Source organism: Eurytemora carolleeae, unplaced genomic scaffold (genome assembly GCF_000591075.1).
Source record: "Eurytemora carolleeae unplaced genomic scaffold, Eaff_2.0 scaffold605, whole genome shotgun sequence".
In the NCBI taxonomy this organism is placed as follows: Eukaryota; Metazoa; Arthropoda; class Copepoda; order Calanoida; family Temoridae; genus Eurytemora; species Eurytemora carolleeae.
In genome coordinates, this window is record NW_019396533.1 from 19,038 (window position 1) to 38,009 (window position 18,972).

The 18,972-nt window shown below is 33.7% G+C and overlaps 3 protein-coding genes across 6 annotated transcripts; all 3 read right to left on the bottom strand.

The window, feature by feature from the left end:
- Window positions 1–20: 20 nt before the first annotated feature.
- On the bottom strand, window positions 21–9,683 carry LOC111704988 (zinc finger protein 2 homolog). Of its 4 annotated transcripts, XM_023477399.1 has the most exons (11): window positions 9,605–9,683; window positions 8,462–8,690; window positions 7,893–7,987; window positions 7,818–7,841; window positions 6,846–7,171; window positions 5,982–6,274; window positions 4,155–4,261; window positions 3,296–3,720; window positions 2,712–2,993; window positions 1,137–1,223; window positions 21–447 (listed from the first exon to the last, which is right to left on the bottom strand). In XM_023477399.1, exons 1-11 carry the CDS (start codon window positions 9,666–9,668, stop codon window positions 262–264), a joined length of 2,118 nt encoding a protein of 705 aa, XP_023333167.1. In that variant the 5' UTR covers window positions 9,669–9,683; the 3' UTR covers window positions 21–261. The 4 variants fall into 4 exon arrangements, 3 of the variants coding, with proteins under 3 accessions (XP_023333167.1, XP_023333166.1, XP_023333165.1); XM_023477398.1 differs by having other exon boundaries at window positions 5,982–6,271; window positions 7,818–7,987; XM_023477397.1 differs by having other exon boundaries at window positions 7,818–7,987.
- On the bottom strand, window positions 9,671–14,261 carry LOC111704992 (uncharacterized). The gene is made up of 6 exons (XM_023477406.1): window positions 14,170–14,261; window positions 13,140–13,219; window positions 12,244–12,342; window positions 11,157–11,220; window positions 9,970–10,018; window positions 9,671–9,911 (listed from the first exon to the last, which is right to left on the bottom strand). The coding sequence occupies exons 1-6, from the start codon at window positions 14,244–14,246 to the stop codon at window positions 9,882–9,884; spliced, it is 399 nt and encodes a 132-aa protein (XP_023333174.1). The 5' UTR covers window positions 14,247–14,261; the 3' UTR covers window positions 9,671–9,881.
- On the bottom strand, window positions 14,246–18,611 carry LOC111704990 (keratin, type II cytoskeletal 1). Its single transcript, XM_023477403.1, has 3 exons — window positions 16,185–18,611; window positions 15,057–15,675; window positions 14,246–14,565 (listed from the first exon to the last, which is right to left on the bottom strand). Exons 1-3 carry the CDS (start codon window positions 16,545–16,547, stop codon window positions 14,324–14,326), a joined length of 1,224 nt encoding a protein of 407 aa, XP_023333171.1. The 5' UTR covers window positions 16,548–18,611; the 3' UTR covers window positions 14,246–14,323.
- Window positions 18,612–18,972: the final 361 nt, after the last annotated feature.

Below are 18,972 nucleotides of genomic sequence, written 5' to 3' on the forward strand. Positions count from 1 at the left end.
TAAAACTTCTACACTGTTGATGATCGTCCGAGGGTTTATTAATAAACGTCCAAGGGGTTTACTAAAGATCGTAAGAAGGTTTAGCATTGATCGTCCAAGGGGTTTAGTATAGATCGTCCTTAGGCTTTGTATTGATCGTCCAAAGGGTTCAGAATTGAACTTCCATAGGTTTAGTATTGATCGTTCAAGGGGTTTAGTATTGATCGTCCATATGTTTAGTATTGATCGTCCAAGGAGTTTAGTATAGATCGTCCAAGGGGTTTAGTATTGATCGTCTGAGGGTTGAGATTCCAAGAATATACTTGGAAGAGAGGATCCAGGTTCGCCTGCTCCAGAGATACTTGGATCCAAGGGTTTACTACTAGGACTGGAGGAGGACGGAAGAATATCAATCTTGAGTTCTGTATTTTGAATCTGGAATCTTGATTCGGAATCACTCAAGCTCTCCTACGCAAAATATACTGCAAGGAACTGTTTTAGGTCGAATTTTTTTCTTTCATTATTTTTTTGTTAGTTTTTATTTTTCGACTTTTTATTTTTTTGTTTTTTTTTATTCATTTGGCCTTTCTGCTTTATTTTTATGTCATCTTTTTTTTTAATGAGTCTCACTTGATAGTACAGTTCCTTTTAAATGTATTCCCAAAAAAAAGTTTTAAAAATGGGAACCAACAAAGAACCAACAAAGAACAAAGTTTAAACTTTTTAAAACTAAATTAAGCATAAAAAAATCTTTATTCTATTCTAAGAAAGATAGGAGAATTTTTAATTGTTGAGAATTTACAATTATTATCGGGATCAAGCATTGATATCCATCATATCCCGTGGTGGTCATACCCTGATGCCAAATTTAAAGAATTTGAGCCGCGGCCTAAATTTAAGCCACGACTCAAATATGGTTGGTTCCACTTAAAATCGTATTCAATGTTTCAAGATTTAAGCCGGCGCTCAATTGAAACCTGTTTTTGGGGGATTTGAGACGCGGCTCAAATTCATTAAATTCGGACACAGAAGGGATAACTTTAATTAAGGGTTAATGCATTTATCTTCAAATTTAAAAGTGCGCACTTAGGATATCAAAATCAAGAGTTTAAGACTAACGATAAAGCACAAAGATAAATGGAACGTTGTATGTTTACCTGGTTTAAGGCATAGATAATAGACCCAGGAACAGGATTTAAAGAGTCGAACCCAGAAACAGTCTTCCCATTCAAGTCAACGGACTCCTTAAAAAAATGAGAATTCTGTTACAATCAATCAATCAATCGGATTTTTAGGGACACCCTATGACCACATCAAAATCTCTTTATGACATACATTCCGTTCATTACTTAACACTTGCTTAGAAACCAACGGAACGCAACTAAATGGTTGCTGCAAGCTTTAATTTTTAAATCTTATATCTGTGCAACCTGGTGGCTAGACTTTTGATATTTCAAACTATGATCTCTGCCAGAACAAATGATCAAAGTTTTAACTTTAAGCTATCAGAGTCCAAAACTAAAGAACGAAAAATTACGACTTAAACGCCGCTTCTACAGCTCGTCAATTTCGGAGAGTTAATCTTTAAACCCGAAAATACCCGCTAAATTTTAATGCATGAAAATGATTTAATCTGACGATTCAAGTTTATACATCTTTCCCCGTCATCTGGAATAGATAAATTCATCGTGTATCTAATACGAAATATATTTGTTATTTTTCGGCCTACATGCAGTTTTGTGAAGAAATTGAAATTTCAAATCAGCTGATGTTACGTTGTATAATCTCTGTCGATCCGTTAACTCCGTAATTCCCGTGATCTGATTGGTTCATATTTTCCCCGGGAAATTTGAATTTCCCTTTGGGGTTAAATTTAGAAAGGTTAATATTTAAGTAGCAACTCAGAATTTTTCAGAACTTTTAAGCTACAACTTAAATTTCGCGAATTCTTCAGTTTTAGAACTTATACTCAGGTTGCAAGAAGGTATTAGAATTAAAAGTTAGAGGCAAGTGTTTTCAGTTTCTTTGCAACCCCCGGCCCCCCTCCCCCACGGTGAGGTGTTTAAAGGGGTCAAGGGGGGGGGGGTGACTGGTTTTTGTCACCATCTTTCTCTTAAAATGCATTAGCCTTTTGTTTCATGATGAGAATGGACAAAGTGAATATATATTCTGATAAACTTTTCATTTACAAATATTGTATCAATTGTAGCTAACATTGATTCAAAATGATTTCAATTTAAACTTATATTTCCCGTGCATATATTTATCCTCGAATGGATCAGTGTAACTTTGAGTAAACTTAAAGGGTTATAGTGTGCATAGCTTACACTGGAGACGTGAAGATTGCAGGAAAACGTAGAGTTTATTGCTATTTTTACACGCATTTACAACGGAATCAGGATAATCTAAATATATAAAAAGTTTCTAACAACCACTGATCAAAGATTTGGGGGCATCGCAAGCCCGCCCATGTATTGGTGTTGTCTCTGATTCATGTATAAAATACCCATTTTAAGAGTTTTCCCGGAAAAATTACCAGTTTTTAGAACTTCAACGCAACATTTCTTAGACTTTAGACACTTATCACAATTTTCTTTTAAGCGACCGAGCCTTATTTGATATGAATAAGAGGTTTATGGTGTAAACTCAATATTGCTGTCCCCCTCCCCCCTGATACCTCACTGTGCGACCCCCCATATTCAAATATTAAAAATTATTTCCCCTGCACTAACCAGGATTATGCAGGTCCTGATCTGAGTATCTGAAAACTCCTCTAGGTTGGCTGTATATGACCCTGTTGTATCCTCTAGGTTTCTCCGGCACCCGGAGCTCTTCTTAAAGTGCTGACAGAGTCCGGAGGAGGTTGTAAATCTCCGGCCGCAGGTTCGGCACTTGAACGGTTTCTCTCCAGTATGGATTCTCGAGTGGTTCTCCAGGTTTCTCATGGAACGGAATCTTTTAGGGCAATGACTACATGAAAACGGCATCTCGCCACTATGCTTTCTCATATGAACCTTAAGAATAATATTTTTTAAAGAACCTTAGAACGCTTTTATTGATCTAACCAAATAATTTTCTTACTTTGCGATAAGTGATGAAGCTTGATTGCCCAATGCTATGCCATAAAGTTAATAAATTTTGACCGGGATTTCTATATTAGAGGGTTCTAATATAAAGATTCCAGTTTTTAAAGAGAAACCCCAAAATAATAAAATAGATAGAAAAACTGGAATATTTTTATTAATTGGAATGTCACTTGAAATTAAGTCCTTAAGAAGCGTTGATAATTGTTTCTTCAAATAAAAACTGTAAATACCTTTAAATCATGTAGACCGAAGTATTGAGCTTTACATTCCATGCATTCATACACCTTTCTCTCCCCAGTGTGAAACTTCATGTGTTCTTTCAGATGTCCCTTCGTTGTAAAGGATTTCCCACACTCAATACACAGATGAGACCGAATCCCTGAATGCTTCTGAACATGAAGAGTAAGATGTGAATTCTGAACAAATCTTTTCCCGCAAACCAGGCAAACAAACGGTTTGTTATCCCAGTGCAGCATCTTGTGCTTCTTCAAACTATAATTACTCGTCAAACATTTTCCACAAATATCACATTTGTATTTGCTGTCAAAGGCTCCGTCTGAGTGCTTCAGCTTGATATGATGGTTTAAATGGGATTTTTGTTTAAACTTTTTCCCACAGTGGGTACACGTAAACAGCTTGTTTACTGTGTGACTGACTAAAATTATCTTGATATTTTTATACTTAATATTTATTTCATAGGAATTAAATGTTCTTGAATATATCTATGGAATTAAAAAAAAACTATTAGCAAAATATTTTGCTGGATTTAAACATTTGTCAAGAGCATAAAGACGAAATTTCTAGTAATCCTTCAATTATCGAAGTGCTTGTCCTATTCACAATGGTACCCATGCCCTTGCCCTTGCTTTGCTTCAACAAGTATGAATTAGATATCCAAGTTTTTAATAAAACAAACTATTTTTATTTATAGTAGACACCTAAGTGACAGTATTAAACACCTTTAAAGCAAGAAAATCTACGTTATCTTTTACATAGATTTCAAAGGTACCGTTGTGAATCGAAAACGACACTCTACAACTGGAAGGTTACTTAAAATCACCACTGCATAAGAATTCAAGATAACAATTCCTGTGTGTAATTCCAATTTTGATTTTGAGGCAAACGTTTTGTTGCAGATCGTAAAGGGATACACAGGATCAGAGTTCTCTGCCTTAGAGTCACCAGAAAATCCCTCACTTTGAGTAAAAAAAGATTAAATTTGTATTCGACAAAGATATTACACATAATGGAAGAGAGAAAATAACAAAAAATAAAAAATAAGGGAACACTGTTTAATTGAGAGTATTAAAAAGGTCCTTTTATATGTTATAAAAGGGTTCATTGTATTAAAAAGGTCCTTTTATATATAAAAAAAGATTAAATTTGTATTCGACAAAGATATTACACATAATGGAAGAGAGAAAATAACAAAAGATAAAAAATAAGGGAACACTGTTTAATTGAGAGTATTAAAAAGGTCTTTTTATATGTTATAAAAGGGTTCATTGTATTAAAAAGGTCCTTTTATATAATATAAAAGGGTTCATTGTATTAAAAAGGTCCTGTAATATATTATAAAAGGGTTCATTGTATTAAAAAGGTACTTTTATATATTATAAAAGGGTTCATTGTATTAAAAAGGTCCTGTGATATATTATAAAAGGGTTCATTGTATTAAAAAGGTCCTTTTATATATTATAAAAGGGTTCATTGTATTAAAAGGTCCTTTTATATATTATAAAAGGGGTTCATTGTATTAAAAAGGTCCTTTTATATATTATAAAAGGGTTCATTGTATTAAAAAGGTCCTGTAATATATTATAAAAGGGTTCATTGTATTAAAAAGGTCCTGTAATATATTATAAGGTTCATTGTATTAAAAAGATCCTTTTATATATTGTAAAAGGGTTCATTGTATTAAAAAGGTCCTTTTATATGTTATAAAAGGGTTCATTGTATTAAAAAGGTCCTTTTATATGTTATAAAAGGGTTCATTGTATTGAAAAGGTCCTTTTATATATTATAAAAGGGTTCATTGTACTGAAAAGGTCCTTTTTTATATTATAAAAGGGTTCATTGTATTGAAAAGGTCCTTTTATATATTATAAAAGGGTTCATTGTATTAAAAAGGTCCTGTGATATATTATAAAAGGGTTCATTGTATTAAAAAGGTCCTTTTATATATTATAAAAGGGTTCATTGTATTAAAAGGTCCTTTTATATGTTATAAAAGGGTTCATTGTATTAAAAAGGTCCTTTTATATGTTATAAAAGGGTTCATTGTATTGAAAAGGTCCTTTTATATATTATAAAAGGGTTCATTGTATTGAAAAGGTCCTTTTATATATTATAAAAGAGTTCATTGTATTGAAAAGGTACTTTTATATTTTATAAAAGGGTTCATTGTATTAAAAAGGTCCTTTTATATTTAATAAAAGGGTTCATTGTATTAAAAAGGTCTTTTTATATTTTTTAAAAGGGATCATTGTATTGAAAAGGTCCTTTTATATATTATAAAAGAGTTCATTGTATTGAAAAGGTCCTTTTATATATTATAAAAGGGTTCATTGTATTAAAAAATATATTCAAAAGGACTGTAGACATAATTTTAAGTGTTCTCCACTCTCTTTTAATAGAGTGGCATGTCCGATTCACAACGGTACTCTTGAAGCTTTGTTTGGTCTAGTGTAAACTAGCTATCTAGTTTAAATATCTTTAAAATAATTCAATTGTGGATTGTCTACAAAAGTGACTCTCGCATTTCTGATGCATTACTAGCAAAGAAGGAATTGCTAGAATTAAACATTTCTCTAGCCAGAAAAAAAGCCTATATCTTCCCTTTTAAACATCAGATAAAGCTTTAAAGGGTATCGTGGTGAATTAAATAGAGGGGCAGTCCGTTTAAGATAAATATACCTGTAAGTCTCCTGGAAAGAATCAAGCATTAGCAACTGGTCGCTGGCGGAGAAAACCTCCCCGCCGCCAGATTCGGAACAATCAATTTGAGATATTTCAAAATTTGTTGACTCCAGTTGAGATTTCTCACTGGCGGAGATATATACCCGAGACTGAGGATCGGAATCAGGTTTCTCCGCGGGGGGGTCGGAGTTGGCTCCGTTTAACGAGGATAGTTCGATAACAGAATTATTAAATTCAATCACATCCTTCCATTTTGGATCGTTAACCCTCTCCCCCTCCTCCTCCTCCTCCTTAAAAAAAAAATTTAATCACCATTCACCATTTTTAAAACTTAAAAGAACTGAGCTGAAAACTTTAAAATGGTGGATATCGAAATCAATGCTGGACCTCCTCTTTTTCTTTATCTCCAGATTAAATAAAGCTTGTTCTCTTCTTGTTATTAATCTCCAGATCAATTAACTGGTCGGGATTAAGGATATCCTATTCTAAAGTTTTCAGCTCTGATTGGTAATTTCAAGAAATCCTCCATTAAAACAACAGAGTAGCATGCCCATATAAAGGTACCCTTGAAACCTTCAAATCTCTATCTAATTTACAATATGAAGAGGAAGATTTTAAAAGATATTGTCGGTATTCAATCTTAAAAAGTGTAAAATTCTGAAAATTCTTCCATCACTACTGCATAAAATCCAAACGTCACTTTTGCAGAGAATCCAAAATTCTGATTAATGAATTATTACGAAGAAAAACAAGGATATTTTCACCATTTTCTCAGACAAAGGTTTAAGACGGAGGTCACTTGAAATTACGTCTACGTCTAAACGTAACTTTAAGACAAAAATTCAAAACATAAAAAAATACCTCCTCTCTACCATGAGTTGCGGCATGCTTCTTGAGATTGCTGCTCACAGCAAATGATTTCCCGCATTTATGGCAGATGTACGGTTTCAAACCAGAGTGTAAAATCTTCATATGTGTATTCATATGACATCTTTGGACAAATCGTTTATCACACTGAGTACAGGCGTAAGGCTTGATTCCCAAATGGGAGTTGATGTGATGCATAAAGTTTCGTTTCAAGCCAAACTGTTTTTGGCATTTGTCACATTGGTAAATGGTTCGTTGGTGCGGTGTTTTTTTTCTTTTAGGAAGAATAAACTCTAGCTTTTCATTGCGGGATTCATCTTCTAAGAAAAGAAAAATTAAAGGGATTGTTTACATATTCGAAAATAATATCCAAATTTCTGCTAATCTACTCGGTTTTCTTATTGTAAATATATTTATAAATCCACGAAATTAAAGGCATTGTTCATATATTTGAAAATAATATCCCAATTTTTACTTAATCTTATCGGTTTTCTTATTGTAAATATATTGATAAATCCACGAAATTAAAGGGATTGCTCATATATTTGAAAAGAATATACCAATTTTTGTTGAATCTAATCGGTTTTCTTTTTGTAAATATATTGATAAATCCACGACAATGTATGCAAGGACAAACAAAATGGTTTACTGGTGATTAATTATACAATGTATAAGCGCAGAATCATTTCTGGGTGTTATTAACAAACTAGGTATCAATCACTCCCTCATTAAGATTGACTTGATGTTCCTAATTCCAGAATAATTGGGTTGAATGAATTTCAAAAAGGTAAATAATCCTGCTAAAATAAAATTTTAAAAATATTTTTAAAATAATGGAATAAATTCGTCAATCTATCAAATTTCTTTGTTTCAAAATTTATAAAAATTCGAAGAGAAATAAATTCTAAATAATAAAACTTTAGCTATATCATGTACAATCCCTTCAGAGTGTCTCCTATGATTAACCTTTAAGAGTGGCCGAGGAATAATCTAGAACTAGAGGAATAGGTTTCTCGAACCCAACAGTGGCCGAGGAATAATCTAGAACTAGAGGAATAGGTTTCTCGAACCCTACAAGGTTTGCCTTGACTCCCAAGGTTTGCCCAATTCTTGCAAGAACTTGTATCTCGGACTGTCTGGAATCAGAAGAAATAAAATCTAAAAATTAAATTTTTTTAAAAGTGTTCAATTAAAAAAAGTCAGGGCTGAGCCTTCCTCAAAAACTCATTAAGGAGTAGATTTTGAACGTATGCTCAAGTGTAAAACAAAACATTCTAAAATAATTAGATTTTAAATCCTATAAACTAGTATTCTATAACTTCACGTCAAACTAAAGTAAATTGCACGGAAGATTAAAATATTATATATTTTTAATCATAACTTATTTTATTAAAGAGATATTCATAAAAACAAACATTTCTAGAATGCACCCGAATTTTGCTTTTCTTACACTTGTGCGTAAAATCAACTGGAGGAGCTACGATGTCACAAAGTTTTAAAATTAATGTCGCATAAATTTAACATTCTCCTTCTGTCAAGATTGGCTTGACTTAAAATGTATTTTTCCCGTATATTGAGTGAAATCTAGAATTAATAGCTTTTTGTTTTACCTTGGAACCTTCTCCCACTGGAGCAGGTTTTCAAGGAATATCTCCAGGTGCTCCGCAGATACGTCCGGGATAAGGATACAATACTCCAGATTAGGTTCGGTCAGGAGGGTTGAGTCAGTCCGAAGCAGAGAACCCTGGATTAATGCGCTGCAGGACGCGAGCAGAAGCGAGTTTGAGTAAACCTGTTCTCCCCCAGCACACACTATACGCAGGTCAGTTATCCCCGGATCTTAAAAAAGAAGAAGTTTATCAAAATTCTAAATATATATAAAAAAATGTATCTAAAAATGTGTAATGGTTATTGGTCACAATCGTCAACCACATTTATTATTATTATTATTATTATTACATAATGATCGTTAGAGATCCTCATTGTGGAATCCCAAGACTGGCAATGCCTAAAACCCGTTCAACCTGGGGTTCTGGGATTTAAATGAAACGTTTCAATTTTATCTTTTTTCTCTATTTCTCTCTCTTTTTTCGCCAATAAATGTATTCAAAGACTCTAATATTTTCCTCCATCTTTGCAACCTGATAATGAAAACCTTAAAAATGTTTGGTCTAGCAGAATATACAGTTTGAAATATTTTAAGTCTATGACACCAGTGTCCGAATTAATGAATTTAAGCCGCGTCTCAAATCCCCCAAAAACCGGTTTCAAATTCATTTGAGCGCCAGCTTAAATCTTGAAAAATTTAATAAAATTTTAAGTGGAACCAACCATATTTAAGCCGCGGCTCAAATTCTTAAAATTCGGTGTCAGGTTGTAAAGAAATTAGGATTAGACAATTAGAGTATGAGGTGAATAAAAAATTTCTTTGACAATAGAGGACCTGAGGCGTAAACAACATCACTTTTACTGATAAAGGGAATGATTCTTTGCCACAGATAAAAATTTTCTAATTCCTGTTTCTTCGCAACATGATGTAATATTAAACTTAGATTATTTGATCTAACTTGAGTTCATAGTTTGAAATTGTTAATGTCTTCTACATTGGTTTGCAACGAAATAGGGATTAGAAAATCAGTCCCTAGATCCGGATCCGGAATAGAAAGAGGATCCGGGTCCGGAATAGAAATATGATCCGGATCCGGAAAAGAAAGAGGATCCAGATTCTCGGCACTTTATATATAATTCCTGACCTCGATAAATCTTCCTGAAGTCTGACAGTAATGATTGACAGTGCTGGAGAAAAATCTTGTCCATTCTTCTGAAGTTTAAAATAGTTGTAAAACAGGACAAGGATGAATATTTGTAATAAAAAGGACAAGGATGAATATTTGTAAAAAAGGACAAGGATGAATATTTGTAAAACAGGACAGGGATGAATATAAATTATTATCTTCAGGTACAAAAAATGCCGCGTCTTGAGGTTGGTTCAGTTTATTTTCCTTCTCTCTAATCCCTAGTTCCTGGTCCCTAGTCAGATTCATGTAGAGCCTCGGCAACCTGAACACGTTTATGTCAAATTTTTTTTCTTTTTTCTTTTTATAAAATAATTTCCAACCTTTATCCACTGCACGGCCTGTCTGTAGTTATCTGTTTCTCCAGGTACCCTGAAGTACACAGTATCAATAAAAGTAGTAATCTCTGTCTGTTTGTCTGTTTATTTGTTGGATTGTTTGCTAGATAATAACTCCCTTGAACATGGCCTCAAATTTTGATTGGGAAACTAAGTAGAATTGCGGGACTGTTCTTAGTTTAGTTTAAAAATTTAAAAATGGTTGACATTGATACAGAAAGTTTAGATTTCCAGACAAAGCTGGGTTCCCAAGCTCGTCTAATCATAAGATTGGCGTAGACTATTCACACACACAATGATTAGTATATGAGGTAGTATATCATCATAAAAGTGCCATAAACAATTCACACACACAATTATTAAGATATAGTCAAAATCCTGAAGTACACATACGCGATTATAAAATATAAAATCACGATCGTTGTCTCCTTTCAAAAGAGAAACGACTTTGATTAAGCAATCGTTATTTAGTTAAAAGGACTGTGTAGACGTTCTATAAATGGAGGGTCATTTGAAATTACGTCTACAGTTCTTAAAATGGTTACTGGTGAATCGATTCAGGCAGTTTTTAACTGCAATGAGTCACTTATAATTACGTAAACAATATCTGTAAAAATATTTTTAATTTGACAAGAAGGCGAGTTTCTTTCACTGAAAGTAGTCCAACACTAATTGAAATAAAAATAATATTAACATAAAAACAACAATAACAATAATAAAAACAATAACAATAACAATAACAATAACAAAAACAATAATAAAAACAATAACAATAACAATAACAATAACAAAAACAAAAACAAAAACAAAAACAAAAACAAAAACAAAAACAAAAACAAAAACAAAAACAAAAACAAAAACAAAAACAAAAACAAAAACAAAAACAAAAACAAAAACAAAAACAAAAACAAAAACAAAAACAAAAACAAAAACAAAAACAAAAACAAAAACAAAAACAAAAACAAAAACAAAAACAAAAACAAAAACAAAAACAAAAACAAAAACAAAAACAAAAACAAAAACAAAAACAAAAACAAAAACAAAAACAAAAACAAAAACAAAAACAAAAACAAAAACAAAAACAAAAACAAAAACAAAAACAAAAACAAAAACAAAAACAAAAACAAAAACAAAAACAAAAACAAAANAATAATAATAATAATAATATTTACTTGTCATAGTTCCAGTAAGTAAAGGAGGGGAAGGAACCAACAACTCTGATATTACTCTTTTCCTCTATACAAACATTCATTAACCTCACAGTCAGTATTAGGTTGTTTTTCGCAATAGATATGAAACTAAATAAATTCATCAAACTTATGCAATTATAGAAAGTCATGAAGATTAGAAAGTCCTAAATATAAAAAGAAAGCATAACTGCATAAGCCCTGCAGACCCAAGCGCATATTACAAGCTGAAAATGACGTTGCCCTAAATGGGTTAAGAAAGGACAAGACTTTCAATATTAATCTTGGTACGAGGGTCTCCCTGTATCCAGAACTAGTTGTGTCTTACTAGTATCCATATACCTGGTAGACCTTGTCTCCCTGTATCCAGAACTAGTTGTGTCTTACTAGTATCCATATACCTGGTAGACCTTGTCTCCCTGTATCCAGAACTAGTTGTGTCTCACTAGTATCCATATACCTGGTAGACCTTGTCTCCCTGTATCCAGAACTAGTTGTGTCTAACTAGTATCCATATACCTGGTAGACCTTGTCTCCCTGTATCCAGAACTAGTTGTGTCTAACCCAAGGGTTGACATTTATACAGAAAGTTTAGATTTCCAGACAAAGCTGGGTTCCCAAGCTCGTCTAATCATAAGATTGGCGTAGACTATTCACACACACAATGATTAGNATCCAGAACTAGTTGTGTCTAACTAGTATCCATATACCTGGTAGACCTTGTCTCCCTGTATCCAAACTAGTTGTGGCTAACTAGTATCGATATACCTGGTAGACCTTGTCTCCCTGTATCCAGACCTAGTTGTGTCTAACTAGTATCCATATACCTGGTAGACCTTGTCTCTTAGTATCCAGAACTAGTTGTGTCTAACTGGTGTACCCAGTATCCATAAACCTGTTAAACCTTGTCTCCCAGTATCCAGAACTAATCCTCTGTATCCAGTATCTATATACCTGGTAGACTTTGTCTCCCAGTATCCAGGACTACTCCTGTGTATCCAGTATCCATATACATGTTAGACCTTGTCTCCCATTATACAGGACTACTCCTGTGAATCCAGTATCCATATACCTGTTAAACCTTGTCTCCCAGTATCCAGGACTACTCCTGTGTATCCAGCTGGAGCCTGGAGCACTTCTCCTTCAAGCGGATATCCACGGAAAGTATTGACTAAATAAATATGTTTTTTTGTGAAAATAGGTTGTTTTCTGACCAAACGATGATATTTACAGTGCACAAAAGGTTCTTGAATCGATATATATCATTTTTAATGAAACGAAATTATTGTTAAAGGCACACCATAATTTATCAATATGGGAGCCCCGGTCTCTCCTCCTTATCAAATTAATCACTTAATTCATCTCCACTCTCCACCTTTATCATAATTACACTTTTATCCTTTTTTTTGCTCAAATAAAACATTGTTTAGTTCAGTGATTATTTTTCACTGAAAACGCACTGAGTGAACGCAAATAAAGAATAAAAAGTTTAGAATTCGAGTAAATCCATATCTTGAGTTTGACATATGGCTTTCTCACTTATGGCTGTCTGATCAAGAATGAATGAGATATCCATGATTTCTCTTGGTTATTTAAAATTGTGATTTCATTTTAAAAGTGAATTGCGGATTGCTTGCTACAGAAACAATGGTGGAAATTATGATTTAATTATCACTTATTCAAGCTTAAATAACGACGATATCTTGCACATTATTGATTAGATAAATGTTTCAAAGGTACCGTTGTGAATCAGGCGTTGCACTCGTTAAATAAAATGTCACTTGAAATCTTAACAGCCCCTTTAAGCCATATGATTTTTTTTTTTACATTTTTTATATATTATTTAGTTTTCGAGACAAATCATTTATTTTCAAAAGTCTTTCAATTTAGCTAAAAAATAATGTTTTCTCTAAAATGAAGAGGTGGGATTTTATCCCAGAGAATGTATATTGTATACCCAAACCTTACCTAAACATTGTTTTTGTTTACTATGTTGAGTCTGGGAGCTAAACCTCTCACTGATCTGAGTTTCTCCGTTAAACTTTATACTAGAGGAGGAAATAAAAATAATTATTTAAAAATAAAAACAATTATTTTGCAAAAATATAACTTTTCATTTTGAAAAAAAAACTTTCAACATATACGCTTGAAATATGGACCCAAAGTTTCAGCTTTTGAGATGTTCCATTGGGGGGAAAACATAGATAAAGCTTGCTCTGAATCTAAATCTATGCATTGCCTAATATCAGTCTATACTACAGTTAAACCCTAAATATTAAATACATCGAAAGAATTTATCAAATGTCGCATTCTTCACTTTCTGATAATGGAATGTCACAGATATTTAGTTTTTTTAATTAAATGATTATAAAAAGCTCGATAAAACTGTTCCCACATATTCATGGCTATTTATTTGATTTCGCAAATACAAAATACTAAGCTTTACGTAAAATAATATGAAACCCATTGAAAAATTGTCAAGACGACATTTCATAAATTCTTTCGATGTATTTAATATTTAGATTTTTATTGTATTTGATATGCGACGCATGTTCATAATTCTAAAGCCACATAAAAATTTAACTTCAATTTTTTAGGTGCGATGGAGTTTTGAAACATTACAAAAGAAACGTTAAAAATTAAAAATAGCATTACAAGAATAAGTTAAGTTTAAGATTATTAAATGTTTTCAAAATTCGAAAATATCTCTCAGATTCTGTTTCATGCCTTGAGTCAAAACAGTTTGAGGTTTTCAGAAATGATAAACATTTCAATTGTTCCATCAAGGGTTTTTAATAAATGCTCCCTAATAAATATATTAATGACTTATTTCAGTGTTTTTTAATTATCACTTCACTATAAGACCGTCCAGTAACCTCTATTATCCTATATTTAACTTTTTTTGAAAAAATCGAACTGTTAAAACAAAACAAAAAACTTTGACCCCAACGATTAAAAAAGACAAAAATCTATGATGAATATTTTTGTCTCCATCTTCCTAAAGGGCAGAAACTGAACAGAACCTTCCGGAAGAGGATTCTTCAGAACATTTTCGTCCATTTTAAGTGACGTCATTTTCTGAAAACTTAACTTAAAATGCGGGAACATAAATGTTACAAAAAACATGTACAACAATATTCAGACTTTATATTTTATTCCGAGGCTTTATGAAAAACTACATCTTTCTTTTTCTTGGCTTTAGGTTCGTCCTCTTCTGAATCGGATTCGGAATCGACTCCGTCGATCTCGTCCTGGGTTCGGTAGTCCGGAACGCCGGCGAACCCTGACTTGCTGCCGACGACGACATTTCCATCCTTATCGACCTGGGCATCGACAAGCTCGATGTCCTCTTCTCGGACTCCACTGAGGTGGGGTTTACCAACGGGGGCTTCTCCTAAAAGAAAAATAATGAAAAATTAAAAAAAAAATTAGACATAATTTTAAGTAACCGCTGATTTAAGTTTTTTAGCTTTCAATCTAAAATCTTTACATTTACAAGATTAAAAAATGTAGCAAAAGTAAAACCCCATGTTGATCCCCCAAAAAATAATAATAAAAATGTTAAGAATAAAATCTTACCACCAAAAAAACTATAACAAAATTGCAAACAAAACATATTAATTTCAAATATGAGATTTTTTTTAAATATTTTGAATTTTTTGTTTATAAAAGGCAAGATTTTTTTCAAGGATGTTCGTACTTTTGTTGGTAATATTTTTAAACGTTATATTTTTGGTTTTCATATTATTAGCCTTCAATTTTCATATTATCAGCGATATTACCCCCCCCCCCCCACTAGCCTCCAAACTATCTATTATTTTTTTTTTCGGTTTTGGTAAAAAATTAATAAAAATTTTTGACATGAAAATAAATTAGTTAAAATACCTATCATGGACTTGAGTAGCGCCTCTCTCTTGGCAATTTGATCATCGTTCCATTCCTTGTATTTTTCAGTTTTTAGAAAATCCAGGAAATCCCCGAGTGTACGCTCCGCGTTGGAAACACACGTGACTGCTAATCCGAGTTTAGGTTGTGCTTCCGCCGGGTATTGCTCCAAGTTATCTCTGTCAAGCTCCGAGGGTTTGATCTTGTATCTGTGACAGATTTTGTTAAGTTCAATCTGCATCATGTTTACATTGTTGATTAACATTTTTCTTTTATCTCGGTCTATATCTGCTTCCTTGTTCTCGGCTGAGAACGGAGGAATGATTTCTAGCTCTGGGAGGGGTTTCATAGTGTGTGTCACTTTGTGCGGATGTCTCATGTCGGATTTGGACCAACCCACTCCCGGAGTTAGGTTTCGTTTGAGTGCGTTTGCGGCAGTATCTGGTTCAACCCCACCTTCTATCAGGGTCCCTGATTTAACAGGGAGTTCGTCCTCCTTGTACCAGTCCGACAGATCGTCCGTCTTCACGTCGTGTTTATTGATGAGAAGGTTGGTGATGTGTTTCATCACAGTTTGAAGGATTAAAGGTTTCTGGTTGTCCAGCCAGTTCTGAACCTCCTGATAATTAGAGACATATTAACAAATTATCGGAGAAAAAAATGTTTAATCTTGATTTTTACCGAAAAATACAAGAACTTTTTATCAATATTATCTTTAAAACATTTCATATTTCTCGTAAAATAATACATATTACAAGAAACTGTCTTAATATATGATTTCAAATAGGTATCCAGTGAAAGGCTGGGCAGTGGCAAGTCCGATTCACAATAGTACTCTTTCAAACCTCTATCTGAGTAGAACTGAGGAAGATATCGTTGTTTTTCTCTCTTAAAGAGTTGAATTCTTAAAACTTCCTACATTATCACTGTTACATAAATCCGTAGAGGAACCTTAAAATAGAAACCACAATTGCAAAGAATCTTTATTTTAACTTGACAAAGGTTAAAAGGGTACCGTTATAAAATTGAATATGACATTCTACGGCGAGTCACTCAAAATTGTGTCTACACTCTACTCTACAGCATACAGTAAATAAACTAAAAATGTTTGATTTGTTGATTGTTAACCTTGAGAGTTAAATTCTTCTGAACTGCTGGTTTCCCCGAGAGAGCTGCAGCTGCCGGGGACATGAGGGGAGCAGGTCCTCCCATATTGTTGAACCCACCACGATGCGGGGGTCCTCCCATCATATTGTATCCTCCTCCTCCCATTCCCATTCCACCCGGGCCCATTCCCATGCCACCGTTTCCCATCCCCATACCACCTCCGCCCATTCCCATACCACCCATTCCCATGCCTCCACCACCTCCCATTCCCATCCCACCACCTCCCATTCCCATACCACCGCCTCCCATTCCACCTCTACCTCCATATCCCCCACCATAACCTCCACGATTCCCCCAATTTCCTTGATTCTGATTCCAAGCCATCTTTAGCTGATCTGAAAAGAAAAATAATTATGAAATACATGTCGGCGGAGAAAGATTCAAATAGTGTCAGTGGTGGTGTAATAATAATAATTAACGATCGATCAATCTTCATTCCGTAGAATCAGTGTAGATTTTGATGTGACGGTATTCAGACAGCAGACCTTCAATTGGAACCATTTTAGTTTCTGATATATCCAGTGTTCTAAGCATACTTTCACATTGCTTACGTATCAGCAATAGTCCTTCATAACTCAGATTTTAACAGAAAGACAAATATAAGTTTTCTAGAGAGGGCAGGATTCCATTATATTCTGATAGATCCTCTCCAGTAATATTTGTATAACGTAAATCCAAGGATTTAAGTTTAGATTCACATAGCTGAATAGTATGCAAAAGTCCATTGTACGTCGCTTGAAATTATGTTCAGGTTCTCTAAACAAGGCGGGGTTCCATTGAATTCAGACAAACTTCTTCTGAAATACTTTGTTCAATATAAAATAGATCTACAATAGTATTTCCCATCCGTAGAATCATAGAGAGAAAAATTGTCTCATTTTATCAATGTAACTATTGGTGTAATGAGCTGCTTTTCGCAGAGCTCTCCATTGATTAAGGTTTAATCAAAAACTTCATCGAATGATTTTGCAAGCGTAGAATTCAGACAAACTCTCTCCACTTATTTTTGTATTTGATATATCCAGGGATCTCAGACTACTCCCACAAAGCTGAAGTATCTGCAGCAATCCTTTATTAGTGAGATAGGGACAGAACCTCAATTACAACTCCTTTAAACAAGACAGGGTTCCACTTTCTTCAGACAAATTCTCAAAAGTCATTAATGCGGCAGACATGTTCAGAGATATCAGTGTGCTACCACAAAGATGAAGTAAATGCATTAGTCCTTTGTCTGTAAGACGTTCACATAATTTCATTTTAAGATTCTCTAACCAAGGCAGAGTCCCCTTGTACTCAGTGTACCTCCACATAGCTCAAGCATCTCCAGCAGTCCTTTGTCTGCAAGTTTTCGACAACATACCATACTCAGGTTCTTTAACAAGGGCGGGGTCAAACAGTATTTAGACAAATTCTCACCAGATACATTTCCTCTTATATCTAGGGATTTAAGTGTACTCCCACAAACCTTAAATATCTCCCGCAAACCCTTGTCATTATTACAACTACTAAATATCAGATTTTCTAAACAAGGACTGGCTCCAATGTGTTGAGCCACATTATCACCTGTTATTCTTGTGTATCATACATTTAGAGATCTCAGTGTACTCCTACAATGTCGTAATATCTGCACCAGTCCTTTAACTGTAAACTCTTCACAGTACATCAAACAAAGACTCTCTAAACATGGCAGAGTTCCATGAAACTCTATTTCTCCGGTAATAACTGATGAATCCAAGGTTAGGGATCTAAGAGTACTCCCACACTGATCTAATATTTGGAGAAACCAGGAATCATTCATTGTTATTCCTGTGAGTTGTAGAGATTCTATTTGTTTTCAAGCAATCTTCAAGTCCTTAGGAACGAAATACTGTCTCATTGAAATATTCAAGGAAGACAAGAATGGAATAGAAAATATCACACTTAGTCTGTTTCGACTAACTATCCTATTTACCACGGTAATCTTTCCTCCGAGATGAAACATAATGATTTCAGTATGTTTCTCCACAAAATATTCTAAACCATCATGAGTCACATCTCCCACTTCTAAACCGAGAACTGTTTCAACTTGATCAGCAAACTTTTTAAGCTTAGCTGTTCTAAACTTTTTAGAAAATCTCCAGTAATGAACCAGTTCATAACACACATCCTTCCACTCTATTCTTAAGAGTAGAGGATACACCCCCCAACATCCTTTTACCCCTGTAGTCTAGGTACTGAACAATATGCCGGATAACTTCAGTACACATGAATTCAAGTCCTTGGGTTGGTTCAGTCATCATAAGGAGTATAGAAGTGTTCTTACTTCACTTATCTGAACCAGTATTCTCTTTATTTTCAGCGGGTTCCATCATTATGGGATCTGGGCTGAAATGAGACATACAAATACTAAATATCGTAATTTACTGAAAAACATTATGTAATATCCTAGAGAAGCTAGTTGGACCTCCCAACCCTCATTAATTTGTACATGCATCAAAAAATGAAAAATGACCATAGTTTGATATGTAGTCGCTGCGGCCACATTCCTATCCGCATGGCGATAGACCTGGAAATTGTCTAATCCAGATCCGGTTCAATAAATATTTATTATTTTATGATAAAATATTTAAGATCTGGTTCATGTACAAAATAGGAAGAGGGCAGGGTTTAAAAAGCGTATGCTGTAGGATACAGTCCACATCTTGATAATATGAGTAATTAGAACAAATAACTATTTAACACTCAAAATATTTATGTGACCTCTTGAAAA

Coding starts and splice junctions, on each gene's coding strand:
- LOC111704988 (XM_023477397.1), bottom strand. CDS start 9,668: ATGGACAAGATTTTTCTCCAGCACTGTCAATCATTACTGTCAGACTTC. Junction 8,691..9,604: donor CTTCAGGAAGATTTATCGAG/GTCAGGAATTAT, acceptor TTCTTTTTTAAG/ATCCGGGGATAACTGACCTG. Junction 4,262..5,981: donor TCTTTCCAGGAGACTTACAG/GTATATTTATCT, acceptor TTTTACTCAAAG/TGAGGGATTTTCTGGTGACT.
- LOC111704992 (XM_023477406.1), bottom strand. CDS start 14,246: ATGACGTCACTTAAAATGGACGAAAATGTTCTGAAGAATCCTCTTCCG. Junction 13,220..14,169: donor GTTCAGTTTCTGCCCTTTAG/GAAGATGGAGAC, acceptor TTCCTCCTCTAG/TATAAAGTTTAACGGAGAAA. Junction 11,221..12,243: donor TGGGAGACAAGGTTTAACAG/GTATATGGATAC, acceptor ATGTTTGTATAG/AGGAAAAGAGTAATATCAGA.
- LOC111704990 (XM_023477403.1), bottom strand. CDS start 16,547: ATGGCTTGGAATCAGAATCAAGGAAATTGGGGGAATCGTGGAGGTTAT. Junction 15,676..16,184: donor AGAAGAATTTAACTCTCAAG/GTTAACAATCAA, acceptor TCTAATTATCAG/GAGGTTCAGAACTGGCTGGA. Junction 14,566..15,056: donor GCTACTCAAGTCCATGATAG/GTATTTTAACTA, acceptor TTTTTCTTTTAG/GAGAAGCCCCCGTTGGTAAA.